General features: G+C 35.9%; 1 protein-coding gene across 1 annotated transcript; it reads left to right on the top strand.

Annotated features, from left to right (window-relative positions):
* Positions 1-78: 78 nt before the first annotated feature.
* On the top strand, positions 79-27,978 carry NCAPG (non-SMC condensin I complex subunit G). The gene is made up of 21 exons (XM_083835761.1): positions 79-403; positions 903-1,112; positions 2,102-2,330; positions 3,911-4,056; positions 4,939-5,023; positions 7,864-8,056; positions 10,316-10,465; positions 12,330-12,470; positions 13,474-13,597; positions 15,010-15,099; positions 15,231-15,410; positions 15,745-15,855; positions 18,033-18,152; positions 19,707-19,943; positions 20,269-20,450; positions 23,136-23,310; positions 23,705-23,866; positions 24,709-24,880; positions 26,346-26,438; positions 26,883-26,958; positions 27,637-27,978. The coding sequence occupies exons 1-21, from the start codon at positions 293-295 to the stop codon at positions 27,761-27,763; spliced, it is 3,114 nt and encodes a 1,037-aa protein (XP_083691887.1). The 5' UTR covers positions 79-292; the 3' UTR covers positions 27,764-27,978.

The raw sequence follows: 27,978 nt of genomic DNA, 5'->3' as shown, positions 1-27,978 counted from the left end.
CGGCGCCCCGCCCCTTGGGCGCGCGTGCTCGGGGGCGAGCACGCGCGCGGGGGCGTGCATGCGCCGCCGGCTTTTCTCGCGAGAGCGGGCGGCGGCGCTCGCGCCGATTTTGAAGCTGGGGGCGGTTGGCGGGGAGCGCGCGGCGCCGGCGGGCGCTGAGGGAAGCTCTGAGGGAAGGCTGAGGGAAGCCCGAGGCGCAGCCCGGCCGCGTCTGGTGCCCTCCTGCCGCCTCTCCGGTCCTTGGAGCCCGGGGTAGGGACCTTGAGGGGAGGTCGGGGCCGGGGCCGCAGCCATGGGAGTGGCGAAGAAGCCTTTGGAAGTGAAGGAAGCCTTTCGGCTGGCGCAGAAGCCGCACCAGAACCACGCCAAGCTCGTCGTGGCTTTGAGGAGCGCCTACAGCCAGGTAGAGGGGCGGGCGGCGGAGGCTGAGGGGGAAAAAGTGGCGTAGTGGTCTCCTGGGGGGCCTCTCCAGCCTTCTCTCAGTTTGCCGCAGAGGAGCCCTGCGGTTAAAGGACGAGCCAGGGCACGCCAGGCTGCTGTAGGGTGCCCATTTGGGGCGTGAATCTCCGAGCTGAGAGGGGAAAATGGGGCCAGAAGGCGCTCGGGTAGCGGGGAGGCAGGCGGGGTGACAGCGGCTGACGGGGACCCAGGGTGGCCGGCGGGGTCCCGACACTGCAGCAAGTAACCGGCAGCTCCGGGACGGAGCCCTGTGTAGAGGCTTAGGGACAATGGGGCTGTTTAACCAACCGAAATACTCCGTGTTATTATACCTGAGCTGCTGCCGTCAGCGCTTTAAACATTTAAATGAGCGGCGCCGATTATAAAACCGTTTTTTAAAGGCTGCTTTTGAAGGATAAGACTGGTAGTTATCGCTTGCTGTGGTTTGATTTTTTTTTTTTCAGTTGGAAGATAAGGCAGATTTCCATGAAAAATTCATTCATTTCCTTAAGTATGCTATGATAGTCTACAAACGGGAACCAGCAGTGGAGCAGCTGATCAATTTTGTGGCTAAATTTGTTACCTCATTTTATCAACCGGAGGAAGGGGAGAGTAGCGAGGAAAGAGAAGAAGATAACTTGCTTCTGAATTATGTGTTTAACTTTCTGCTTGAGGTACAGTAATACTATTGTATCTTTAACATGACAAATGGAAACTTTACATGGTGGGGAAAACTTGCTCACGCTTATGGTGTTATCTACAAACTGTAAACTTCAAAGTGAAAGAAAGGCAAGGCTAGTGCTTTATGATTTACAAAACAAAAACATTTATTTATGCACACAATACAAAAAAGGGGGGGGGAGGAGGGGGGGAAGAAAAACAACCCCCCCCCCCCCCCCCCCCCCCCCCCGCAAAACAGATTTTAAAAGTTAAGCCTCTGCGAAAATATGGATTGTTTTCTTGTTTGGCAGCCGGGTGTGTAATTAAAGGCTTTACTGTGGGTGCATTAAATTAATGAAATGAAATTAATTAATTAAATTAATTTAATTAATTAAAATTAAATTAATTAATTAAATTAAATTAATGAAATTAATTTATATTGCTTCACTGACAAGTAAAAATATCACAAGATTTTTCGCATAGGTGTGAGTGGCACAGGTATTATTAATCTCTGCTTATTGCAAGAGTTACATGTAGAAAGAAGACCGTCAGTTCCAATAGCATGAAAGCACAAATAGAGTTATTTTTTAAGCTATTGTTTTGATACAGAAAAATCATTGGTAATGCCAGGATCACTAGTTGTTGTTACTGTTTTCTTTTTCTGTTAATGTTTTATGGAGACAGAGGATTAAGTTAGCTCGTGTAGTGGTCTGCACTGAGTAGTGAGCATGTTTCTTCCTTTGTGAAGGCATTGCTAGTTATGTAAAGTGCTGTTATTATACGTGGTGGGCCATAAACGTTTTTCAGTGCTGTGAATTTTTAATGTTATTAAAATAGGAAGGGGGTTTTGAAATATAGAAATGCATAGTTAATGTTCTACATAGAATATTAACTTCTAATACGTGCATGTTAATAACCTTGTAAAGGAAATGTGAAAAATGTGGTTATAAGTATACATTCTTGGTTTTTCTTCCCTCCCCACTCTGTTCCATTTCCCCCCTAGTCTCACAATGCAAACAGCCATGCAGTTAGGTTTCGAACGTGCCAGCTTGTTAATAAGCTTTTGGGAAGTATGCCAGAGAATGCTCAGATTGATGATGATTTATTTGATAAAATTAATGAAGCTATGATGACTAGACTTAAAGATAAATTTTCGGATGTGAGAATTCAAGCTGTCTTGGCCTTGTCGAGACTTCAAGACCCTAAGGATGAAAACTGTCCTGTTGCTAATAGTAAGTAGTATTGTTTATTTTCTTTTGTTTAAGAAGAACTTATTGAGTTACATTGATTTACTTTAATTTTTTTTTGAAGCATTGAGTAAGCAATTCTTAGAGGCATTCTTCGTGCAGTTGTTAGTAAATAGTGTATCTCCTTGTGAGTGGAGGTTGTATTTACAAGAGTTGCATATGTTCAAGGGGAGAAGGCAGAACTGCCTGACGGAGATATCCTTTGGGGCTTAAATCACACTGGGCTCAGGCTGTTCTATAAACTTTGTGGGATTTGTGGGATAGGAAGGGTAATGGTGTGTGTTGCAAGTTGGGATGGAGATACAATGTGTTCTTGCTCTGTTCAGACTCTGAGTCTGCTGTTGGACTATTAGTTGACCTGAATTTGTACAAAAACACTTAAAGGATTAGAAATGGTAATAGAATAGGTGATTTTTGTCCAAATGATGGCAGTCAGCTATATCAGAGAGGCAAATTGGTTATTGGGATTGTTGACCTAAGTATGTTTAACCCCTGACTCTTTTTGAGTCTCGTCTTGCTCGTGGATTGGTTTCTTTAAGAGGTTAGTGCCTCTAGAACTCAGGTTTCTTCATGCTGTTTTTATGCTGTTTGTGGGTTTCTTTTCTGGACAGTATGATTCTTGATTAGACCTCTACCTCAAGGTTTGGTGCTATGGTAGGTGGACTGTACATTTGTAAAGTTAGAGTACGTTAGTTAGCTGGGTTCTTTTTGTTGTTTAAGTACCTTCTTTGAAATTGTTTTCTAAATGTTTTGTTTAAGCTTCTTACTTAAGAGCATATAAATTTCATAGTGAATCAAAGTAGTCCCAGAGCAAGAAGGAGAGTTCAAGTGTTCTCTGATTTTAATTTTTTTGTTGCTACTTTTAACTTTTTGCCTGAAGAAGGGGTGAGAATATAATCAAAAGTATTGCAAGAGATATATACCTCTTTTCCTGCTAAGCAAAGGACCAATACGATCCTTTATCATTTTGTCATTCTAATTTATTTTTCTAACACCTTCAGAAAATTTTCCCCGAAGCTTTCGTGTACCTTATTTGTGAAGCCTGATGAATCCTTATTTCTCAGTAGACTTCCTGCCTTTCCTCCTCAGTACAATAGCTTGCTACTCTGCTTTTAACATATTCCCTTTCAGTAACTGCCAGCTATTCTTCACATGGAGATGTCAATCTTCAATTTATAGGAAAATTTGAGGATCCACCTCAAAGGTGATGAGGATGTGTTGACAGTGAGTAGAGGTCCTAAGGAGCCAACGTGTGGAAGCTTTTTTTGGTCAGTTAATGACAAAGTGGTTATTTGTAGGTAGGATCTAGAGCGGTGACTTTCAGAGTCTGAAGATTCTACATATGTTTGCCAATGCTATTTCTGCAATTGATTTACTTTTAAAGTCATAGTTCAGTTTACAATTGCTTGTGACCCTAAACTGTTCACTAAAATTATATTGAGCGTTGTGCAAAAGGCTGAAGGAATTTAATAACACCTGTTCATTTTTCTCAAGTATTTTCTGTTTTTTTCTGTAACGTGTATTCTTCAGTCTCTTACAAAAACCTATTACTATTTTACTTTCAGTTTACAACACACTGCTTGAAAATGATTTGAATTCAGAAGTGAGACGTGCAGTGCTGTCATGTATTGCTCCATCAGCAAGGACTTTGCCAAAAATTGTAGGCCGCGCTATGGATGTAAAGGAAGCTGTCAGGAAGCTGGCATATGAGGTAAATTGCATTAGTTATAATTAATTTCAAACACTGGCTTAGGGAAAGGCTTTAAATCTTTTATCATGTTTCACTTGTTAAACGGTAATACCAGTTAAATAATTCATTTTCATTTACCAGAAAGGGGGTGAAGGGGGAGGAGACTGAATACAAATTTTCAGGAACTTGCTTGATAAAAATTACATTTCTGATAGAACTCAGCTCTTTAGGATCAGAAAGTAGAAAGTACATTATTCTTAGTCTGCTATTTTCTGCATACATGTTAGGATGTTTGCAAAGCAATTTTTCTTCTGTTATTACATAATAGATAATTGAAATTAGAATCACAGCAGTAAAATGTGTAAAATACTTCGTTTTTTGGTATCGCAATCAATTGTTACCTGTGCTTACAAGTAGAGGTAAATGGCAAGAATGTATGCTGTCATATATATATGTATATCACACGTACATTTCTTGGTCAGGCACCTTAGAAATTGTAGGGCAAGATCTTCTAACAAAATGTTCATTTTTTTTACACGCAAACCTAATCCATTCTTGCTTAACTTAGATTGTTTCTCCTTTAGTGGCCTTTAAGAAAAATACATACTTTAGTTATTTCGTTGGTGGTATTAAGTGCTCTTGGACCTCAACAGAGAGTTGTTTTCATATCCAGGTGTCGCACAGGAGCTGAGTAGCCAAGTTTCTGAGCTATTTGTTAACTGTATATATTTTCTTCCATGAACTAGAATCTGCTTATTAGCTTATTGTCACAATGGCATTGCAGGCTTTTACTGCCTTGCAGTTTTTGTGGATGAATAAATCTGAGAGTTTAGACCCAAGGTTAGCTCATGAATTCAGTTATTAAAATTTGTAGAAATGTATTTTAATATATATTTTTTTAAGGTTTTGGCAGAAAAAGTTCATGTGAGAGCTCTCTCAATAGCACAGAGAGTAAAATTGTTGCAACAAGGACTTAATGACAGATCTGGTAAGAGATCATCCTTTTTAAATATATTAATACAAATGTTTGACAGAATACTTTCTAATGTAGTGGGGTTCATTTATGTGGAAGCTGTCATGGTGGTAATAAGGAGCTCAAAGGGAGCCATGAGATGTCAGGAAATGTTTGAGCACAAGAAATTCTGCTTTACAGCTTTTTGGTTTCCAGTCCTCTGATAGTGGATAAAACAAAGAAGGATTGCATTTTGAAAAAAACTTGAAAGCTGCTGAGCTCTAAAGTACGACTGAATACTATAAAAACTGAAAGAAACAAAAAAACACACTCCACAATGTAATTAAACACAGAAGTGGAAAAAATGTAATTAAGTGTATTGCGAAACAAAAATGCTTCATTACATATGTCTTTGTGACCACTATGTATATTAAAGAACTTAAATGTAACTCTAATATCTTTTTGAAATTGTTTTAAAATGTTTGTAATGTAAGTTCAGAGAAATTTTCTCCATTTGTCATTTAACTATCTTGAATATTACTTCTTTGATTGACCTTCATTCATTTCATCATGAAGCAGCTTTATTTGTTTTGATGTCTTCAGTGCTGTATCGTTTTTATATAAAGAGCCATTCAGAACATGCCCGCAACTGAGTGTGCTGTTGTTGCCAAAACATCAAAAGGTCATGTGTGTCTGGCAGAGAATTAGACCTGCCTATGTAGGAAGTGACTTTTTTTTGCAACATAGTAATTATATACATCAGTTTCACAGTTTACTGAGTGTTACTGTGTTATTCAGGTATTTTGTTTGGGAAGCCTGTACTAAGACCTGTTGGAATTTACTCTGAGAATTTTCCTTGTGTAGTAATATGCTGCCTGGGAATTTTGAGAAGTGTGGCCTAGGTGGGTACGCCCTTGCAGAACAAGACAAGTACTATGGTCACTGGTAACCAGAGCTCTTAAAGGAGTGTCACATGTGCATGTGTTCTGAGCTACCTTTCCTCCTGGCTAGCTGGACATCATATCGTGTTCTTGATAGCAATGGAGGAGAGGATTAGCTGAGTGCTCTCTTATGCTGCATTGAACTACACGTAAAAAGAAGTCATCCTTCTGTATAAGTTTTAATCAGCATTTTTCCCATTTACTCTCAATTATAGGAATCTAATGAAGTTTTTCAGGTTTTGTTTTTGAAATCCAACACTGAAAAAATATTCTATTACTATTTCTTATCAGTATACTAGTTTGCTGTTTGACCTCACCAGCCACTTCTCATTTGTTGTTCTTCCCCACAAAAGGAGACTAATACTTGATCTTGACTGGTAACTTTTGTCTTTTAGGTGAATGCATTTCTGTTTTAGTAATCTTTGAAAACTGGGGGAGGAAGCTACCTTGACCAGTTTTTTCTCTGATCCTTCCTGTAAGGAACAAGAATTTGCTGTATTTCCTTACTGAGAAGAGACAGACTTTCTACACAGCTTTTATTTCAGTGACATTGAGGTGTTAGACATAAAACTAACTTCTTTTCTGATTCAGAGAAGATATTCCCTCTGTCTCCTCTCTCTTCCTTAGGATCATTCTTCATACCAGCTATTGAGGACTTGTTTTTCCTGACACCTAGAATTACAAGGGAAAATACCTGCCAGGGCCTGTAGCCTCCTTGGATTCATATGCTCTTTGCTGGGCAAAAGAGGTTTATGTTCCAAATAAGCTGCATTTATATACACATCCATTAGGTTTCCCTCATTTTGATCTGTTTTGCAAATTCTTGCAAAACCTTGAATGTGCATCTTTATTGAACTTGCCTGCTTGAGTATGTCCTGAACTAACAGAAGAGGAATCTCTTCATTCAAGACTGCTAGGTTGGAATTTTGGATGTTTTCCTTATTTGTGTTGGAATGGGGGGTTGTATTTAAACCAGACCTAGAAAAGATAATCCATATTGTGTCTAGTTCTGCTTTTCAGGGTGTATTTAGCTGTCAGTTCTCCGTTCTCTTTCATGCTACTGCGTTCTACTACTTTATGCCTTTCACTTCTTGGAGAGGCTTCTCATTCATAGAATATTAAGCTCTTTTGAGGCCTCTTACAGAACTTTCTGAACTCTTAAAGATATTGACATGCTGTATTTATTTTCATGAGTCCTGTATAACAGGAAAGATGAATGTCGTCACTCTGTATGGTCTTTGCTATTTCCCTTATTGGATATTGTTTAATGAAAGGTCCTAAGAACATACTCTAATCACTCTGGTGCAAGGAAAAACATAACTAAAGACTCTTAGATGTTCTGTTCCCCTGCTGAAATCTATGTATGTATTCTAGATGTTTCCATACTTTTTTTCTTGATGAATCTTACTCCACTGATACTGAAACTATTTGTTCATTGTGGCAATGGGAAGAGGGTACCTGAAGCATTTTTATGTAAATTTCACAGTCCAGTTGGATAATTGAATTAATACAATAATTCTGTGTGGCAAATCAGACCAAAGGTCTGCATAATAGTATCTTGCCTCTGAAGTGGCTAATTACTAAATGCCTAAAACGGAAAAGGTATATAACAACGCTTCCCTGAAATGTTTCATTGCTTTACAAGAATTCACGGCTCATAGTTTTTCTGGGAGGAGGTGCTATCTGTAGGCGTAGCTATTTTTAGGTTAGAGGGTTCATTTATTCTTTATAGAGAAAAATGATACTGTCAAATACATGGCAGTGCCCCACAGGTAGTTTCTGTTTAACTGTTTTTTTCTTTAAGGAATCATAAGTTTAACTAAATAATAACTTAATTCTAAAATGCCTTTATATAATAAAACGGTTTGTGAATGTATGTGGAAAAGCCGATATTTCTAAACCTATTTTAAATTGTTTAAATTCTTATATTATTAGATGCTGTTAAGGAAGTAATGAAGAAGAAATTGCTTCGAGCCTGGTTACAGTTTACTGAAGGGGATGTTTTAGAATTGCTTCATCGACTGGATGTGGAAAACTGCCCAGAAGTGGCCATTCTAGTACTGAATGCTGTGTTTTCATTAATTCCACTTAGTGACAATGTTCAGAACTGTAAAAACCTTGACAGCAGGTATGCAGATTAGTTTTCTTCTCTGAAAGATGAATATTGTTTATAAGAAAAATATTAAAGGTTTTATCTGAATGGGGAGCAGAATAACTATTGCCTGTTATAAGGAGACTGATATTGTAATGTAAGCTATGGTATGTCCCTGGTGTTTGTGTCCTTAAGTGTTTTGGATATGTGGTTTTGTGTTTTTTTTGTTTTAAAGTATTGCTTCATCTGCCACAATCATTTTCAGCTGAAAAGGAAAAACTATAAAATGTCTTTGACTTCTGTTTCCTAGACACCCCAAAAAACTAGTTTGAATTCAAGAGGGGAGTAAATACATCAACAAAGCAATTTCTACTATGAGCAATAGGATTTACTAATTCTTATTTTTTTTATTTCCCTGTGCTGTCTGTACAGCTTAAAATGAAGGCAATACTCTTAGTTTACACCTGCAAAATTGTAATTTATTCTCTTAATCTGTGATATTGAAGAGCTCTTTTTCTTCCCATCCCCACTAAGGCTTTTGATACCTCTGTCCCCCCCTTCTCTAGCCCTCCTTGGCTTCCTTCTGTTCTTTTTTGCTGGCCTAGGAGCAGCACAGTCTGGGGCTGTTCCAGTTATCCGTGTACTGATTGGAGAATCCATCAGAATAGAGTTACTGAGCTTTTTTCAGCCTTCTTTTGAAGGTATTTCAGTTGTACTAGCAGAGCTTAACAGAGCTTTGAGGCTTTGTTTCCCATGTTTACTTTTGGTACAATTTGATTAAGTGAGCTCCTAAGCTGTGATGAAGATGCCTTGATAAATATTAAGATCCATAAAGATAAAATGAAAGGGGGAAAAATGAATTGGAAACTAGAGGGAAATTACTAAGGGGAACAAAATAGGATGAGAAAAAATGGCTTGAGTTAATTGAAGAAACCAGAGTGGAATGGTTATTAGCAGTGCTAAAAATCTTAGGTGATAAACTTAAATGACATGTCCCTGATCAAAAAGTGTTAACAAAAACCTAGTCTGTGTTTTTTTGGGAAAAAAGCATAATGCCATCATATGAAGTGTCTCACATTTTATTGTAATAGCTTATGACTGATATTTTGAAATCAGTAGACACTAGATGCATTGTACCCCAAAGCTACAGATGCAGGCCTGTCTGTCTTTAAGTAGCACCAATAATGGGGAAATAACTTCCTTACAGCCTCTGGAAATGTGCCAATATCTTAAGAAGTTCAAAGGAAAAACTTATAGTTATGGACTTGTCAGTCTGACTTTGAACTGCCACAAAACAAGGCTTCCTTTTTAAAAGAAAATCTCGAAGAAATAGATCTGTTGGACTAACGACCTTTTGAGAGGCAGTGAAATTATTCAGCTTGTAATGAGGTTACTTGATTTATGCAAAACATTTGGCAAGTTCTTGCACGATATTTTTGACTACAGCTTGAAGCTTCATCCACATATTGCCAAGGTGGTTTTGTTTGTGTCGTGTGCTTTTGTTTGTTTGGGGGGGGGAGGGGGGGTAGGTGGGGTGAGCAAGCTAAAGGGAAAACAAAATTTTTTACTGATAGTCTGCAAACAAGATGGGATTCCGGTGAGTGCTAAATGCTGAAGTGCCACTGACAGTGATATGCTCTGTCTTTTTGGGGTAGAATCAATGCACAATTTAATTTTCTACTTCTGAAAACAAATAACGTGCTCAGCTTATAGTGGAAAAGGAGTGCCATTCCTATGAGTGATAAACTGAGGCTAAACTTGCAGAGGATGTTGAGAAGCAGTTAATTACTTTTTGTGTTCGATAATTACTTTTTGTGTTTGACATACTACTATTGCTACTGGAATATTTTGTGAAAATCTTCTGTTAAAAACAGAGTAAACAATTCACAAAGATAAGCTGAAAAATAATGCAGTTAATTCATTTCTGCAGATTAATGGAGTTTAGTTTTCCAGAATTGCAGAGACATAGTAATGCTTCATGGAGTTAGACCTAGGTGGCTGCTTTTGGAGATCTGAAGGGCTGAGCAGAGTGTTTCTGCAAACAGAAAACCTTGATTTAAAATACTGAACATGAACAGCATTAATCTAAAACACTGAAAAGTTCAATGCAGTGAGAGGTTCAAGTTCTATGTCCTTATTTATGGAAGAAGTTATTTTTGTCTGTCTATAAGTACTTCTATAGAGAGCATCTTTGACAGGATTTTATTTTCTGCTTAGGAAATTGTCCGTTTCCTTGCATTTATTGTCTTTGGCCATATTTTATTTCTCTCTGCATTTATTTATTTTATTGTTAAGAAAAGTGATTCCATTGGAAGACTTAACAGCTGAGAATGTGTTATACTGGAGATGTCTTTGTGAACATCTGAAATCAAAAGCTGAAGAAGGTGAAGATTTGCTAGAACAGATATTGCCAGAACCAGCGGTATATGCAGATTACTTATTAAGGTACGTTACACTTTAAAACTTTCTTGCATTCCACAAAAAATAGATATTTTTAAAAGAGAGAATGTTGAATGCTTCAGCTCCTCAAGTTTCCTCCAAAACCAAAATTCTGTTTGAACAGTCATTTTGGGGATTTTTTTAAAGATTTTTCTGAGAGGATTTACGTCTTTTAAATAAAAACTGTAAAAAACAATATTTCAAAATGGTTTTCTCATTACTTAATAATTATGAGCAAGATGGACTTCTAAATCGATTGCATATAATTCTTTGCCATTAAAGCTAATAGAATTGTCGTTCTGTAGTAAGCAGCTATTCTTTTGTCCATCTGTTAGTACATAGGTTGCTGTATGTTTGGCAGAACTTGCAGAAACTCACACTTTTTTTTCTTGTTGTGGTAACTTGTGAAAATAAACTAAAATCTGGCTACTCTCCCCAGAAGTGTTTTCGAAACCAAAAGTCCATTCCCTTCTGTCTCCCTGCTCAAGCAGGCACGTTTCCCAAAAACTTAAGTTCTAAGGCAGTGAACGAGCCAATTACAGAACATTTAACAAAGGAGCAACTGTGGATATTTTGATAAGTCAATCTTCTACCTAAGTGAACAAAGGAAATTTTATTGTCTCAGTGGGATACTCATCCAGAAAAGTTTTCAGTCTTAACATAAACATAAGCTCTGTTCAAATTTTATGAGCGTGGAGAATGCTGAGAAATTTTAACTGAGGTATTACACTTCTAAAATGTAGAGTAAAGGTTCCAAAAATGATTATAAATCAGTTCTGCTGAAGAATGTAGTACTTTGATAGATGTTTCCAATTTAATAATGCATATTTTCTCTCTTCAGTAGGGTGGTAGTATGCTAATAGTACTCCTATGAATCGTTGTCACTTTTCAACATTGAATGTGCTAATGTCTTTCATAAACATTTACCGTATAAAGTGTCTGTGCTTCTTTAATATAGAAATGTGGACGTGGTCCGGTGGGTAAAAGTTTTCTAGTTCATAATTAAAGTGTCCACAAAACATTTGCTCTCCAAACAAACAAAAAAAGCTTGTTCCATCTAATCTTACTCCCTTTAAGGAAGAGACTGAGGAAGCTTTATTAGGTTTGCTGGTACTTCGTTGTAGTATCAACTGTTAAACTGTTCATTGGTGAGTAGTGCCAACAGTTGTTTCAATTAAGATTTATAGTTCTGGTGAAGTCTTTGATTTACTTGCACTGTGAAAGCATCAGGAGGAGCAAGAAACTGCAAGTCACTGACACCTAAGAACAAATATAGGATTGTAAGCTTCATTTAGATATTATCTGTTGCAAATTACATTACTGTTAAATGATCAGCAACTGCTGCCTATATTGTAATTTCAGATGGTCTTAAATAGTAGCTGTGTGCTAAGCTTTTTTTCCTAATTTTGAAGAATTAAAAAAAAAATTGCTAAACTTAGCTGTTGCTGAAAAGTATATGCAAAGCTATGGGAAAAATAAGCATCTTTTTCAAAGCTCATATTTGTTTTTTATGTATTACACTATATCCAGCATCGAATGTCATACATGATGTGCTTCACACGGGATTTTCTGAGTGTGCATGCTCAAGTTAATAGATAAAATTTAAAGAACAGTGACAAAAAATGAAAAAAATGAAATGAATAAACAAGATAGTGATTACACTTTCTGTGCTATGTGGCTGTGAGCATCTGACAGCAGATTGTTGTTCTTCTGTGATGGCATACTTGATCAGATGCATAATTTAAAAGATGTGTATTTTAGTGATTTTTTTTCTTGTAGGCAATATAACATTTCTGAACATGTATTTGTGGTGTGTTTTTTTATTCCAACAGTGATTCTGAAGTAATTTATCTGTTCTGTTTCTATTCAGTTACCTTCAAAATATGCCGGTTCTTAGTGAAGAACAAAAAGAAGACTTCGCTTGTTTCGAAAACCTGATGACAAAAGAATTTATAGGCCAGCAACTGACTCATATTATAGGCTGCATGGATACCACTGAAGAGGGAGGAAGGTAAATTTAAATAGAAAATCTGTGTTATTAGGCTTATGACACACATGCCTGTGGACAGGCATAAAGTCTCTGTTGAGAAAATGACCTGATCAAATGGACGAAATATGGTTCTCTGATACTTGGAAAAAAAAGGCACTGTCTCTTTAATGGAGTTGTTCCCCAAAGGGTGCAAAAATACTGCCTGCTTGCTTTTATGGAAAAATGAGGTTTAATGCATATATAACATTGTTTGGGGGAGATGAAAACTGGTTGTTTTTGTAACGTGTTCTTGAGATTATGAAGTTACAAGTCTATTCATTTGGAATTTAGTATATCAAAAATAAGAGGAGATATCTGTGAGACTGTGATCCATTTGACTTGTAGTAGGTAGCCTGTGAGTTTCTTGAGTTTTAAACCCAGTTTACTAAAGCCTAGAAAGGAACAGATGTTTTAGATGTCAAGCTGAATTGGACTGTTAGCTGAGGTATTTAGATGATCTAAAGTTTGAATGGCCTTTGCATGTGAAGTAGTAAGAGAATAAATTTAGAAGTTCATACCATCATAGCTATTTTCAGAAAAATAGAAATCATGATAATACAAACATGGTAACAATTTTATACCCTCAGTGGAATGCGTTCTGTGTTTTTGCCTGACTGTCAGGATAGTTTAATTTTTATTCTTTTTTTTCTTTTAAGTTTCCAGCCAGATAATTTCCGTGGAAGCATTCTATACTATTAACGCTTTCACTGTTTTTTTTTTTTACTGGAATGATCTTTCTTTCAACAACAGCCAGAACTGATTTAAAAAAAAATAGCATTTTCTAATTGAGAGATATCAGGTAAAACTGGGAGACGATAAATACTACTAAGTATGGAAGCACATTCAGCAATTAAGTAGTTGTATAGAGAAGTTTCTCTTGTAATGTATTCATAACACTAACTCAAAGTGGGTAAAATAATAGCTCTTAAATATCTTCAATTTTCTTGAATAAGCAAATAGATTTTTTTTCTTTTCTTTAATGCAGAAAGCATCTGTTACTTGTTTTACAAAGGATTCTCATTCTGCCTGCCACTTCAACAGCCCTTGTGCCTCTGCTTGTGGAAAGATTACTTAGTATCATTAAGGATGATGACAGAAGGATTCAAATTGTAAGTAATTCCAAAGGCTCATTGTTTTCTGGGCTCTGCTTTCTCTGTATATCAAATAGCCTTTACAAATTATTGTAAATGAAATATCAGGAATTAAAATAATTTTAGTTTGGAAACATATTTATGTTCTTCCCTGCCATACCAGCCTCCTCCCCTTTTTTTCTTGGCATCGCTGCATTTTGTGCTCATATGAAGATATGAAGTGCTCTGCCTTGAGAGTATTTGGCCGATTTTGTAAATGTAATCCTCAAATTAGGAAAGTATTACACTTCAACAGCCTGTTTCAAAATCCTTTGTCATACTAGATCCAACTGGTTTTGACTAGAACATTCAAAATGAGGATAGTATGCATTTCTAGATTTCAGATTTTTCTTCCCTCTTTTCAGCTGAGAGCAGTTCTAAAAATCCTTATAAGTATTTTATATAGCAGAGTCCCTATATGCAGCATAATTATTTCAACTTGACTCCTGAAACATGGACTCTTGGTTTTGCTCAAATACTTCAAATGAATCTTGGACTTTATGGACAGAGACCACTTCTGGAAAGCCTCAGTCTAGTGGGTAAAGCTAGGGTATAGGTTTGTTCCCTGATTATGTTGGGAGAGCTATAGTAATTTTAGTGCTACAATGCTAACAGAAAATGTACGCTTTTCTAATGTGCTGGTGAAATGCACTGATTCAATATATTCTGTTTATTGGATAAAGCTAGAGTTAACTGAGTTAAACAGAAGTTAAACTGAGTCAATCTGATACAAGGCAAATCAAATTAAGACTATCCTCATCTCACTCTTTAGTTTTCCTTATATTTCATTTCATTTTTTATTAACATAATGGGCATCACCTTAAAGAAACCTCTAACAAACTGAAAAACCCTCAGACTAGTTTTGCTTCCAGTTCTATGCATATATTTGGCTTGGAATTCAATTACTTATATTGCTTCTTATACTATGTATGGCGGTTTATAGACCTTTAAATGATAGTGTTAGTTGTATTTTGACTGAAATAGTAACAGATTTAAAAACAAAAAAACCAAACCCTTACACCTGTTACTAGCCTTTCCTTTTGAAATGTGTGCTCAGACCTAGAGGAGACAGTGCCTGTGTATTGTCAGCATAGAAATTCATAACTTATTAAAGGATATGCAGTCTTCTATTTTCTTGTTTACCAAGCTAACAGTAGAAAACGCTCAACATACTAAATACTTGCCTAACAATTGAAAACACTGGACTTTCATGGTTAGGCTACTTGTCATTGAATAGCAGTCAAATAAGTCCTATTGCAGTGACTTAACAGCTAAGGAAAACTGCACAGAAGTTTCAGAAGGATGGTGTCTTAAGTTTGTAAAAATTAAATGCATTGGATCTGACATCTAAGCTGAAGTTACTTGTACTAATATTTTGATTGTAACAACAGATAGCAGAAATCACCTCAGAGGTTCGTGAGCCGATTGTTACTGTTGACCAGCCTCTTGATGCTTCTGAAATAAGAAAGCGAGAGGTTAAGGTAGGCAAATGAAGAAAAATATTTTTTAAACTTATCTGTCAAATAAGAGTTTTATGTAACTGCATTATTGATTGATGTTGGCTGATATAAGTTATAATATTGCAATGTTTTCCTTGTACTTTATATTTCAGTTGGCTCAAATAAAAGTGAAACTTTTTGAAGCAAAAACAGCTTTGGAAGAATGCATTTCTCTTCAGGATTTTAATAGAGCATCTGTATTAAAAGAGAAAATAATTGAGTTGGAACACATAAAAGCCGATCTGATAAAAGAAGCAGAGCAACCTGAAATTAAAGAAACGCGTGTGGAAAAGGTTTCTTTTCCTCCATTTGTATTACCAAATGCTAATTGTGTTTTGATGTTTATTCAAAGTGGATTACAGTAAGCTTCTTTTTTGTCCTTGAATGACTGAAGAATTCTAAAAGGATCTTGCTTTTGCTGTATTTACTCTTAACTAACTGAAAACATGAAACTTGAATCTTTTCATCATTGCTTACAGATTAATTTAGATTAATTATCTTGCAAATCATGTGTAGTGGACAGGAAATGTTTATTTGGGTAGGAAATAATCATGATTAATGTCCCTGTTCTCATCACAGCCACCATTTGTAATAATGTCTTTTCTTTTTTTCTGACTCACCTTGAAGAATGATCCTGAAACACTGTTGAAGTGTTTGTTGATGTGTTATGAGCTTCTCAAGATGATATCCCTTTCTAAAGGAATTGGTCCAACCATTAATGAACTAATTGAATCTATGGTATGTAATAATAAATACTGCTTTACATTATAATAAAAATAGATATGTCACAGTTGGCACTTGGGTGCTGGCAGGATGGTTTGTGATTATTTCAGAGTAGTGCTGTACCTTAGTGCTGTGTCTGGTGCTTTTAAGCCTTACCAAAACCGAGTGTCTTGGAGTTGCAGTCCAGATATGCTGTTCTGAGCTCAGAATCTACATCGGAACTGGACGCAGCAGAGTTACTAAAATAAAATGGGAATATGGTAAATAGCTGACTAATGTTTGACAGTGTTGGACAGTGCTGAGTTCTAGTGCGCTAGTTCTAGTGTGCTGCTTAAGCATCTGCTTACTGCCTTTGTTTGTACTTTAATTACTTGGATTTTCTATTAGCTGAAGGTATGAGATCTCTAATAAAGAACTCCAAGGTACCTTTGTCTGGAGCTAGTCAAAAACTCTTCATCGGAAAGAGGCTGGAGCCCTTGTAGGCTTTTCTTTCATCCCTGCCTGGTGCAAGCAAAGATGTTTTATCGTAGAGCATTTCTGCCTCTGTTTTCTTGGCACCTTTGAAGAGCAAAATGTTTCTGTACTGAATAATGAATGCAATGACATGGTCTGCCTTTTATAGTCTGTGAAATGTACTTAGTAGTTTTAGTTGTGAAGGGTGTGGATTTTAAGACAAATGTTTCTAAATAACACAATCTTAGCTATCACTGAGTGTGCTGCTTCAAGATTTGAACTGTTTCCTGTGCAGGCAATAGAGAACCAAGTGGAAAAAAACAATGTGCCGCTGTATGAACATGTGGTACATCCTCATCTGAATACTAAAGGCAATTCTTATCCCCTCTGTCTAAAAAGGTTATATTTGAAATGAAAGTGGTCAAGAGAAGGGTAGCGAGGAAATACACGAAACAGCTTCTGAATGAAGAGTGACTAAATAGGCTACCTTTTTGTAACCTGGAAAAAAGAGGACTTAGGTTAGCATCTGAGAGAGAAGTCAGAAATCATGCATATTGTGGGGAAGGTGAATAAGGATTGGATGATCACTTCACCAGGTAAAGCTAGCAACTAGCAAGCTCAGAACAAATGAATTAAATGAGTTGATTCTTCTCCTAATATGTAATCTGTGGAATTCCTTGTCACGGGATGTGTGCATGCTAAACTCTTGCATAAATTTTAAGGAACGTTGAGTAAGTTCAAGAAAAATAAATATTACGGAAATTAGGTAGATAGAACAGTCTCCCAGCTCTGATGTCTCAGCTGTGAATTGCTGGGACCTTGTCAAGAATTCCTGGGAAGAATCTACTTACCCTGTTTATGTAATACTTTGTAGGAATTTGGTTTTGATCTTTGTTATTAACAGGGCAATGGGCCAGATGATTTGACTCAGTATGGGCATTCTTAAAATTCAAACTGGAAAGAAAGTTACAACACCAATTTAGATTGGCTTAAATATTGTGGAACCACACCTGATTTCTTTCAGATATATAATAATGTTCTAAGAAATCAGTTTTGATGTGTCCCACAGAACCCTTTTTCTTTTTAATTAGGTGTTTCTTTAATTTTCACATTCATTGTTTATTCCACTCTTTTTTTTCTCCAAGATCCTGCTTTCATTTTGTTGTTCCTACTGGGTTTTCACTGATTACGTGCTTTAGTATATCTTATTTGTTGTTTTTTAAACTTAAACTCTTCAATCAATGCCAAAGTATAGAATGACATCATTGTAGCATGCTTCCTGTATGGAGTCTCTCTTTTCTTTCATGTGGATTCTTACCACTGATTTCTCAAAACTATTCCAAGTAAATGGAAGTCTCATCTGTATTTTGCAATTTGAAATTGGGTATTGTTTCTCTGCAAGAATGATAATGTATTTTATGAAGAAATGTTTAGGTTTGTCATTTATTTCACAATGAGTGGTCAATTTGAATTGATTTGAAAACAAATGTTTATTAAAACAAATACAAAGCAAAATGCTCATGTGAGCCATTCTTTTAGTGCTGATTTCAAATAGGATACTCAAAATACCTTTCTGTTTATGCCTTGATAAACAGAGTATACAGTAGTTACCAATTTCCAATCCTGTAATGCACTATGTTATTTCTAGTTTCAGGGTAAGGAAAAGTTAAGCAGTGTAGCCGATTTTTCTTTTTTCAATTTATATGTTTCAATCACAAATTAAATATTATTGTTTCCAGATACTTCCTGGCATAGCGAGTGTCCATCCAGCTGTGAGAAACATGGCGGTTCTGTGTTTGGGTTGTTGTGCTCTTCAGAGCAAAGAATTTGCCCGACGACACTTTGCATTGCTGTTACAGGTAAAATTTCTGAAGGGAAATGAACTGATGGTTTATGTGACTTAGATCCAAGAGTGGTTTTATTTATTATTACAAGTTATCCTGCATATTACTTGAGTAGCAGTGATTCCTGATTTTCTGAAGATCTGGATCTGGAGAGTGTAGTTTCATGTAGATTTTTCTGATGTCTAAAAATATTTAAGCTTATAGTATTACATCTTGGTAGTGTTTCCTTTGTAAGGCCACCTATTTTGAGAATTTCTAGGAACTCTTTATTCATAAGATCTCACTTTCTCTTCCAAGTCCGCATGAAATCAGTCAAATATGTTGTTATAATGTAGAATACAGAAGCTGTAGGATTCTGTAAGCCTTCCTTTCTTGGGAAAACAAACTAAACAATGTGACTGTTCTTACATTTGTTGCATACTTACTGTAATCTGGACATACGATTTAATTTCCAAATGACTAATTTTCTATGGGTTAAGGAAGAGCTCTTAGAGTGTAAAACAATATTAAAACCAGCAAACGATAGTGTTTTGCTTGTTTTAATGTTATGGTCAAACACCTATGAATATGGAATGCACTGGCTGGACTCATGAGAATGGCATAATTCCAACATCTCCCATCTTGGTAGTAAATGTTCTGATGCTCAACTGATTGTATAAAAGATGTCTACTTTTCAAAAACCCTGGCTTTAACAGAAACATGTATGTTCACTGTGCTTTATTACGAGTTTGTGCCTGTGCACACTCACGTGAACTGACAGCAGGCATGTGACTCCCATAAAGGATGAGATTTGGAAAAAGTGTGGAAATAGTATGCTCTGCTCAGACAAGATGCTAGAGCCATCAGCAGAAGTTAGAGTTCCTAAAAAGCTAGCAAAATGTTTTTAATCTGCCTTTAATTATGTCTCATTAGAAATTAGATTGTTTAGGGAGGATTTGAGTTGTTTTAACAACCTACTCATTTCTGTAGGTACTAGATCTAAAGTTTAACTTTAAAACATGTATTCTTCATATAGGTGTAGGCTCTCTATGCTACCCAGCCATATCTGCTTTTACTTGAATGTTGACTTGAAACATAATACATAACCTGTGCACCTTTATGACTTGCCTGCTGTATTTCATGTACTGTTTATTTTAATTAAATTATAGTCTTTTAGAGCAAGGATTATGTTAGTGTTTTTTCTGTAGTGCCTAATACTATGAATTTAGTACAGACAAATAAGATTTTTTGTTTGTCTAATGTCTGCTTAGCAGTTGAACGATAAGGTTACATCTCATACATGCATGGTACACGCATGCCCTCTGTGAGTGAAGTTGGGCAGACTTTATTTTCTATTTTTTGGTAATAGAAATTACATAGATAAGCTGAGAAATTCTTTCTCAGAATATTATAAATCACAGTTTAAGCTTCATCTAATATCATACCTTCATAGAGTCTGAAATTTGTTTAATTTGGGAAACTTTGTATAGTGCTTGGGATAATCTTACTGAAGCAAAAAAGCTAATATCCACTTATGCTTAACATTGGTATGCTGTAACATTATGGATGTATTTTCCTTATTAAACCTAGGTTTTACAAATAGATAATATAAAGATAAAGCTCAGTGCTTTAAAGGCGGTCTTTGATCAGCTGGTGCTGTTTGGGATTGAGCCTTTCAAAGCCAGACCAGGCAATGAGTCTCGAAGTGAAGATGTACAAACTAGAACTGAAAATTGTGAGGAAGGAAGTAAAACAACAGAGAAGGAAGAAGAGACTGCTACTATTCAGAGCTTCTTACAGCTTCTTTCTAGTTTTTTAGACAGCGAGGTAAGAGATTGTTACAGAATATGCCTTGTTTTTGTTCTAAAATAACTTTTTGCAGAAGGCTTACCATTTTGTTACATTGCATTTGAACATTACATTGTGTAATTGAATGGTCTAATGTTAGAATGGTTGCCCTAAAACAATATAACTTTGCCACTGATACTGACTGTGATTTTTGAGCCAACTTCTGAATTTTCTACAAGTGCAAATACGTGAATGTAGAGAATTGATAGTTGCAATAGGATGTAGACTATTTTACTACGAAGTACTAGCGAAAATGCTGACACTGTGGTAGGTATGCTGTGTATATGATCAATTTTTTCTTCAGTTTTCAGAACTTAGGACAGAAACTGCAGAAGGCATAGCCAAACTGATGTTCTCCGGGAGGCTGATTAGTGCCAAACTTCTTTCTCGTCTTGTTTTGTTGTGGTATAATCCTGTGACTGAAGAGGATACTCAGCTTAGACATTGTCTGGGAGTTTTCTTCCCGTTATATGCTTATGCAAATAGGTATGGCCTTTGTAAAATATTATGTGAAAATGTACATTTGTCTTAGCAGCTTTAGCAACCCTTTTCAAATTGCACAAAAGCAAATTAGACCTAATGGTCTAGCTCAATCCCCATGCATATTACTTTTGAATGTATGTAAACTCTCAACCCATGACCATTCTGAAAACCTTCCATTAATTCCTTCTCTCTCTGTGACCTATGTTTTTCTTTCCTAGGACTGCTTGAGTGAAACAGTTCTTCTGGATATTCAGTTTAAAGATTAGTTTTAAAAGATGTACTTTATTTATGCTGTTGAACACTACAGGTGGGCTTTGAACTGTCACTTAAGAGCAGCTATCAGGCATGGTTCAAAATAGAATAAACAGTGTCCAGCAAGCTCTCAAAGAAACAGGCTGGTTTTTTGTTTTCTTAGCCAAAGAATATGCCAAACTAAATGCACAGAAGATTCAAAATCTTCTGTTTAGTTTGATAGTGGACAGAGGAGGTAGAGGGTTTATCCAAGGGGGGTAGGAGTTTAAATAATAATTCTCAACTCCTTTTACTTGCTCAAAATGGTTTTTGACTTAATTTTCAGCTGCTGCCAGTCTGAACTTGCTGGGGTTTTCTCTGCCTCCCCTGTCCCCTCTTTTTTATGGCTAAGATTTAATTTAGCAGTATTACGTGGTACCTTATGTATTTTTTCCAAAACAAATTCAAGTGTTTGTGGTGTATAAATTGCCGCAGTTAGAGTGGCATAGTTCAAGGGGGACTTGGTTGTGGGGAAGGAGAGGTGGGTTGAGTATTTTTTGCTCTTTTCAGAAGAATGATGGGAAAAGTAACCAGTCTACTCCAGTGTGTGTTTTTCCCTGCTTAAGTGCTATTGAAAATAGGTAACAAAAACTTAATTTCATATGCTTCCAGTACCTTTGATATTGAATAATGAGCATAGACTTTTACCATGGGTGATCTCTTTGACCTGTGAATGTCTTCTGACCCTATGTATCTCTCTCTTTATTATGAGTCCTAATGATTGTCTCCCTGAGGCCCACCTGAGTAATTCTGTGTATTTCAAAGTAATTTGTGAGCAAGGCAACTCTTTGCACCTCACAGATGATCTTTGGGGCAGGGTGCATGCTTTGAGCAAAAAGTAGAAAAATCAATGGAGAAAAAAAAATCCTAAATCTTAGTCTGGTTCGCTAATTCAGAATCTCTGTTAAATTAGGAAACCTCGTTAATTTTCTGTCCAGAACATTACCTGCATTCTGGATCTCACAAATGGTTCATTTTAAGATGAATCATGGAGTGTCTTCCGTTACCAATACTGTATTTTCAGAAGAGAACTATTAATTACCCTGTGGCAGCTGATTCAGAGCAGTCTGCAAAGTTGCCATTCAGAAAAGGAAAACGAAGGCAAATGTGTGAGTTTTGGCTGGGTTTTGTGCCTAATTTTGGTACTGATCTATTGCTGAACTTTTAAATTCTGTTTGTTTTCTGCATGTTGCTCTGACTTTTCCCTCTGATCAGATATAGTCAAGAGGCTTACTTTTTTAAATTAATATTTGAGCTTTGTGTGGTAAACAAATGTTGCTGCTGGCTTTTATAAGTAATATTCTGTCATATCAAAAGAATGGCATGGCACGTTAGTAACAGGGACAGGGTCCTGTAACTGGTGAACAATTCTTATTCATGGAATGTTTATTAAAGAGTAATAATTTCCCTGGCAGCCTCAGAGGAAAATGTTCTGCCTTGTGCCTATATGCTACTAGACTTTATTTTATTTTTCTAACTTGCAGGAAATAATCTGAATGATACTTCAGTTATACTTCAGCCAATTTAAAGCATAAAACTGCTGAATGGGAGAGTTTTTGCTTCTGTATTTTCTTGCCCCAGTTATAGTGCTCACAAGGTCTTTTGGTCAGCTCATTTGACTTGCATCTAGTGGCAAGCAAGCTGATTTTTTTTTGGAAATCATTATTTACTTTGTTAGTTTTCTTCCCCAGTTAGTTGGGTTCAAATAGGAGGTGAACAACTATTTGAGATTTTTTTAAAAAGCTTTGCTTCACCAACCAGTACCTTGTACTTTTTGGCAACTTTACTGTTAAATTGATTTTACCTATCTTATGGAACTATACCTTTAGACAACTTGCTGCAAAACCATGTGCCACTACGTGATTTCTAGGCTTGCTTGGCAGGAGTTATAAACTTTTCTGAGAGAAGAAAACACAAGTATTTCTTTCAAAATCTTGTTAATCACCACTTTTTTTGCCAGGTTTCATCGTTTTTCTTACAGTGAGATATGTACCCCTAAAGAAAAATACTAGCAGGAAGGAGGAATGAGCACAAGAAAAATAAAGAGATAGGGAAGTGTATTTCTGTCCCTTGAGAGAGTATCTGTCTGTATATGTCAGTTAGGCTTTTAATGGTAAGGATGAACTTCCAAACTGTTCAGAGATACAAGTGCTACCTAAAATTTCCTTGAAAACACAATGAGCTAAAACTTAAAAGGAGTTGGTTCTGTGAAGTGAGTTTTGTTGTCTTGATCCTGATGCCTGTCTCTAATAAGGTTGGCTGCTCCCCCTCTGCTTTGATAACTAAAATATATTGTAATGGGTCTGTAAACTTTAATCATAGAAGAGAAAATTTAGGGGTGAATTAATGTTTGATTCTGTCTCCTTGTGCTGCTAATGTTTGACTCAATTGAAACAGGTCTAACCAGGAATGCTTTGAGGAAGCTTATCTTCCAACTCTGCGAACGCTGTTAAATGCTCCTGCAACTTCCCCTTTGGCTGAAGTAGACATCAGTAATGTTTCTGAACTATTAGTGGACCTGACCAGACCAAGTGGACTGAACCCTCGGGTCAAAAAGTCTCTAGACTATCAGGTACAGTGGGTTAAATTGAAAGAAAGCAGTATTTGTGTCTAGAGATTAAGAACTGCTAGCTGCTTGTTGGGCCTTCTGAGATTCCTACTGTCAGAGTCTGGATTAAGCAATTGACAGTTCAGGTAATGAAAACTTAGCTTGATTCTCCTTCTCTCCATCCCCTTGCCTCTTATAATTAAGTAATGCTAACAGGAACTTGCACCATCCTTAATTATCTGTATAGGGAAAAACATTTTTAAAATGCATTGTACAAAATGTACATAGTCAAAATTCTATATTTTAAGAAAATATTTACTATGTAATGTTAGTTATTAGCTAATTAAATCAGCATGACCTCATTGTTTGGTAAATAATTTTCAGAGAAATTTCAGGTATCGATTTCTTTCCTTTACAGGACTTCACAGTGCATGATAGTTTAGCACTGAAAATTTGCAATGAAATCTTAACGGACCCAACTGCACCAGATGTTCGTATTTATGCAAAAGCTTTAAGTATGTTAGAACTCAGTAGTTCTTCCACAGAGAATCTTCTGATTCTGCTTGATGAGATTCTAGAGGTAGGGCATAAATAACATGGTTCTTGCTTTTTATTTTATTTTACTATCAAATGGTTAAATGCTTAAAAATTAAGTGCCTGCTTACTATGACAATGTGATCAGAATTATATTTTTAACCAGTCTTTGAAAAATTCATTTTTGATGAGGTTATTTATGTAAGTTATACAGTGGTCTCAGCTAAGTTTTTCATATTTCAGCTACCATAGATAGCAATAACTGTCCAAGTTGATACATTTCAAAACTGTAAGGTCTTATGGTAACTGGTGTGTAGTTAGTTCTTAGTCTTTAAATGTAAATAAAATTGAATAGTGTCTTTCACAGTTTGCATGGCTTATTTAGTTAATTATTAACAGTTGAAATTTTATGCCTTAACTTGCATTGTAACTAAGATCATGAGGCAACGTGAAAAGGGTGCTTGGTTTAAGATGAAGTAGGAAGGGATTACGAATCTGCGAAAGTTTTTACATTTATCTATTTTATGGGTAAATATAAAGTAAAATTTGGGAGTGGGACAGAGGAAGACAGTGTTATGCTGAAATGTTGGAGAGTCCTGATCCCTCTGGGCATCAAGAAGTAGCAATGTTCCAGGACTCACCTGGAAAGGTCCTATAACTTTAGTGCTTTTTCAGGTTTCCTTTTAAAAAGATGAAAATAAAAATTCTTCTGGAGCTTCTGTGCCAAGAGTTGATGAAGGAAGTTTCTCCTTTCAGTTAGAGTAATCAACTTTGTGACACTTTCTGTCATTCTTAGAGTAAATTTAGCTAATTCTATTAATGGGTAAACTTGATAAAAGGAATGGCTGTAAAATTAAGTAGCATTTAATGTTAAGTGTCTCTTCCCAGAAAGTGAAAGATAAATTGTGTCAAAGAGCTATTGAGAAGATCAAGGTGAACCTGACCAAAGGCGCTAATGTGAGCAAAAGCCACTCTGAACAGACAGAGGAAACAGGCCTCGCTGAAGGGACGCAGGAAACTGGCACTACATTATCTGCAAACACTCTTCAAAATGAAGAAGGTAATTCAGGAGATGTGCATTTCAGTAGGTACAATTGAGTGATTGTATGAAAAGAAGTCTTAGCTTATCCTCTCCTAAATGAATCCACTTTTTGAAAAAAAAAAAGTGGAAAAGGTAACTCTAGTAAAAATGTATCCTGTTTAATATGTTTGTTGTTAAGCATTTTCTTTTTTATTGCTTGTTTATTGATCAGTTTCTGATTTTTCTTTCCTTATTGCGTTAGTTTAACCAGTGTATTTTGAGTCTTAACCTATAGTTCTTTCTTTTTGACAAAAAAAAAAGTATTAGCTTTTTTTAAAGCTGTTTGTCATACTCATCTGCCTGCTAAATAGTATTGACTAACTCAACTTCAGAATGTGGCTCATAACAGCTCCAATGGACTATGGAATTACCGTGCCTGTACTTTTTGGAGACTATTACAGCAATGTACAGTTGATATACACTGAACTGTTGACACTGGTCTTTCCTTATTACTAGTTCATATGTTGGAGCCAGATTTCTATTTATTGCTATTTCGGAGCTTGAAGTGGAAGTAGCTGGAAGACTTTCTGCTGTCTGAACAGCTTATGTGGCTGCACGTGGTTTAGCAGAGTATGTTTTGCTGGTAGCACAGGAAGTCTAACGTATTAGTAAAAAAGCATCAGATGAAACCTGTTTAGGTTTACCTGAAGCAATAAAGCAAAGATATTGACATGCAACTGTTTTAAGCAGAATATCCCATTAAAAAAAAGTTTATTTTCTAGTGGATTATTTCAAGGCTTTGATCTGTTGCTTCTGAAAGTGTCAAATTAATTTCCTATGTTCTATGTTTCTGTATTGAAATATTTATTGGATGGGAAGCTAGAGAAGCTAGCTGGTTTTGAGAAAGCAACGGAAGTATTTCTAGGTGAAACATTTTCTGCTAACAGCCAATAGTATTCTGGTATGATTTTCTCATGAAAGAAGAATTTTGAGCACTTTAGGCAAGCAGTAGGAGAAAAGTATTGTTTCCTTTCTCTTTCAATGCCACCCAAGTAAGTTTGATTTATTTTTAATGATCCAATCTTTACCTCTTCAAATATGGAAATGATAGCTGTTATCTAAGCCTTTACTTTTTGTACTTCAATTGCTGCAAAGTAGATCTAGATTTGACATTAGGGGAAAAAAAAACACTTCCTAGCAGTAACATAAATTGCTGAAGAAAAAGACTTCCTAAAATTGTTAGAAATACTAAGGGAGGGCTAAATAGTTCAGGAATAGTTTATACATGATTGACCTATGATGGGACAATGTTATGGCTGAGTGACATTTTAAGTTGCTTTCTAGCCTTATTAATTAATTTCTAGTTTAAGGAAAAAGTGGAGTTAAAATTGGCTAGTATATAAAAAGCCATACAATGTTTAAAGTGTACTGATAGTACTTTAAAGTACATAAGATAAATTGAAAGATGATTATGACTTCTGCATGCATTGTTCTGTTTTAACAGAAAATACCAAAGATGCTCTTCATACTCCAGTTAATGAAGCTAAAAGTAAAGCTACTACAAAATTGAAATCCACAAGAAACAAAACTGGCAGAGGTATGCACTGGATGTTTCTGGCTATAATGTTATCTGTTTTAAATAAAATAATTATTTTTTGTGAACCTCTCTCACTTTGTTTAAAGAACTCAGTCTACGTAATCTGTTTTTTAAAAAAAAAATATTAAAAGATTAAAATCATCTGTTTTGTGGAGGCTTTTTTTAGTCTTTCCCAATGAGAGATAAAAGTAAAAAATACTCCCTGTGACTACAGAATCTCAAGATAATTTGGTCACAGTCACTTACAATAATGTACAAATGTTTATGTGAGAAGTATTATCTTGTGGGCTTTTTATTGTTTGTTTTGTCTAAAGAAAATATTCCATCTAATGTGATGACTGCATGTTATGGGTTTCAATGGAACATCAAACACTGAGGAAAAGATACAAAACTGGTTTAACAAAAGAAATAATGTGATGCAAAAAGACTTTTGTTTATACTTAGGACAACGAAAAGCAGCAGAAGCGAGGTCTGTGAGCAGAAGAAAAACTGGCACAACTGCAAAATCTGGTAGTGAAAGGTAAATTGTTTACTTTCCACCTTCAAAAGCATGATTCTAGCAGTTCCAGCAAAGCAATTTAATTCTTCACTAGAAAGGAATATTTTTCTTTCTCAAAACCTAATGCAAAAGTAAACATTTAAGAAAAAGCATTTCTTTAAACTGATACATTTGAAATGTAATAGGTATGAAAACTTCAAATGTTGTTATTATTATTATTGCCTGGTAATTAATTTTCACGTACATCTAGTACATACAGTTAACATACATTCTGTCTGTCAAAAGATAAATTTTTGGTTGCATTACTCTTCTTTCAATTGCTTTTTGTTTTAATAACTGTTCTGTGAAGGATCCTGACTTTTGTGTTGTTTTTTTTCCCCCGCCAAATTTCTGGCTGCTATTTTTGTTCCTGTCTTTCAACATTTAATAAACATTTAGAAATGAGTGATAAATGAATATACGCGTGGCATTCCTTCTCTTGAGATTTTGTAGGATTAAAATATAATCTCTGTAATTTTATGCGCTTCAGTTGTGATCTGTCTTTTTCAAGCAAGTAATCCACTAAGTACAAAATCAGTAAGAAGTACTTTTGCTCTTTAAGACCAAGATTTTGTTATACACCGATTTCAAGTTTTTCTATTAACAAACTCTTTAGTTTGCTTAGTCTTTGGTCATAATTTAAAATATTTTCTGTTTCAGTGGTGATGAAATTCCAGAATCAGTCCCAGTGCCCAGTTCAAGGCCTTCAAGACGAGCAAAAACATTGGCGCTTGAAAAAACAAGAATGAATCTTTCAAGCCTTTTGAGTGGGGAAACAGATGAATGAAGGCAAAATGAGAAAAAATGTCCTTTGCTAATGCTAGTAGTTAACAGCAGACTTGAAAAAGTAAGATCTATTTTGTTGTTAGTCTCATTTATTTCTTTCAATATTGAATCTTTTATAATTCCAGATTTTTATAGGAACTTTTTTAAAAAGGTGCTTTTGTTTATTTTTGCCATGTGAAGTACATCATTCTTGTAATAAAATGACATTAAAATATT

The sequence above is a fragment of the Anser anser genome (genome assembly GCF_964211835.1).
Source record: "Anser anser genome assembly, chromosome: 4".
In the NCBI taxonomy this organism is placed as follows: Eukaryota; Metazoa; Chordata; class Aves; order Anseriformes; family Anatidae; genus Anser; species Anser anser.
Note: the sequence above shows the minus strand (reverse complement) of the source record. Positions and strands in the feature narration are given on the sequence as shown.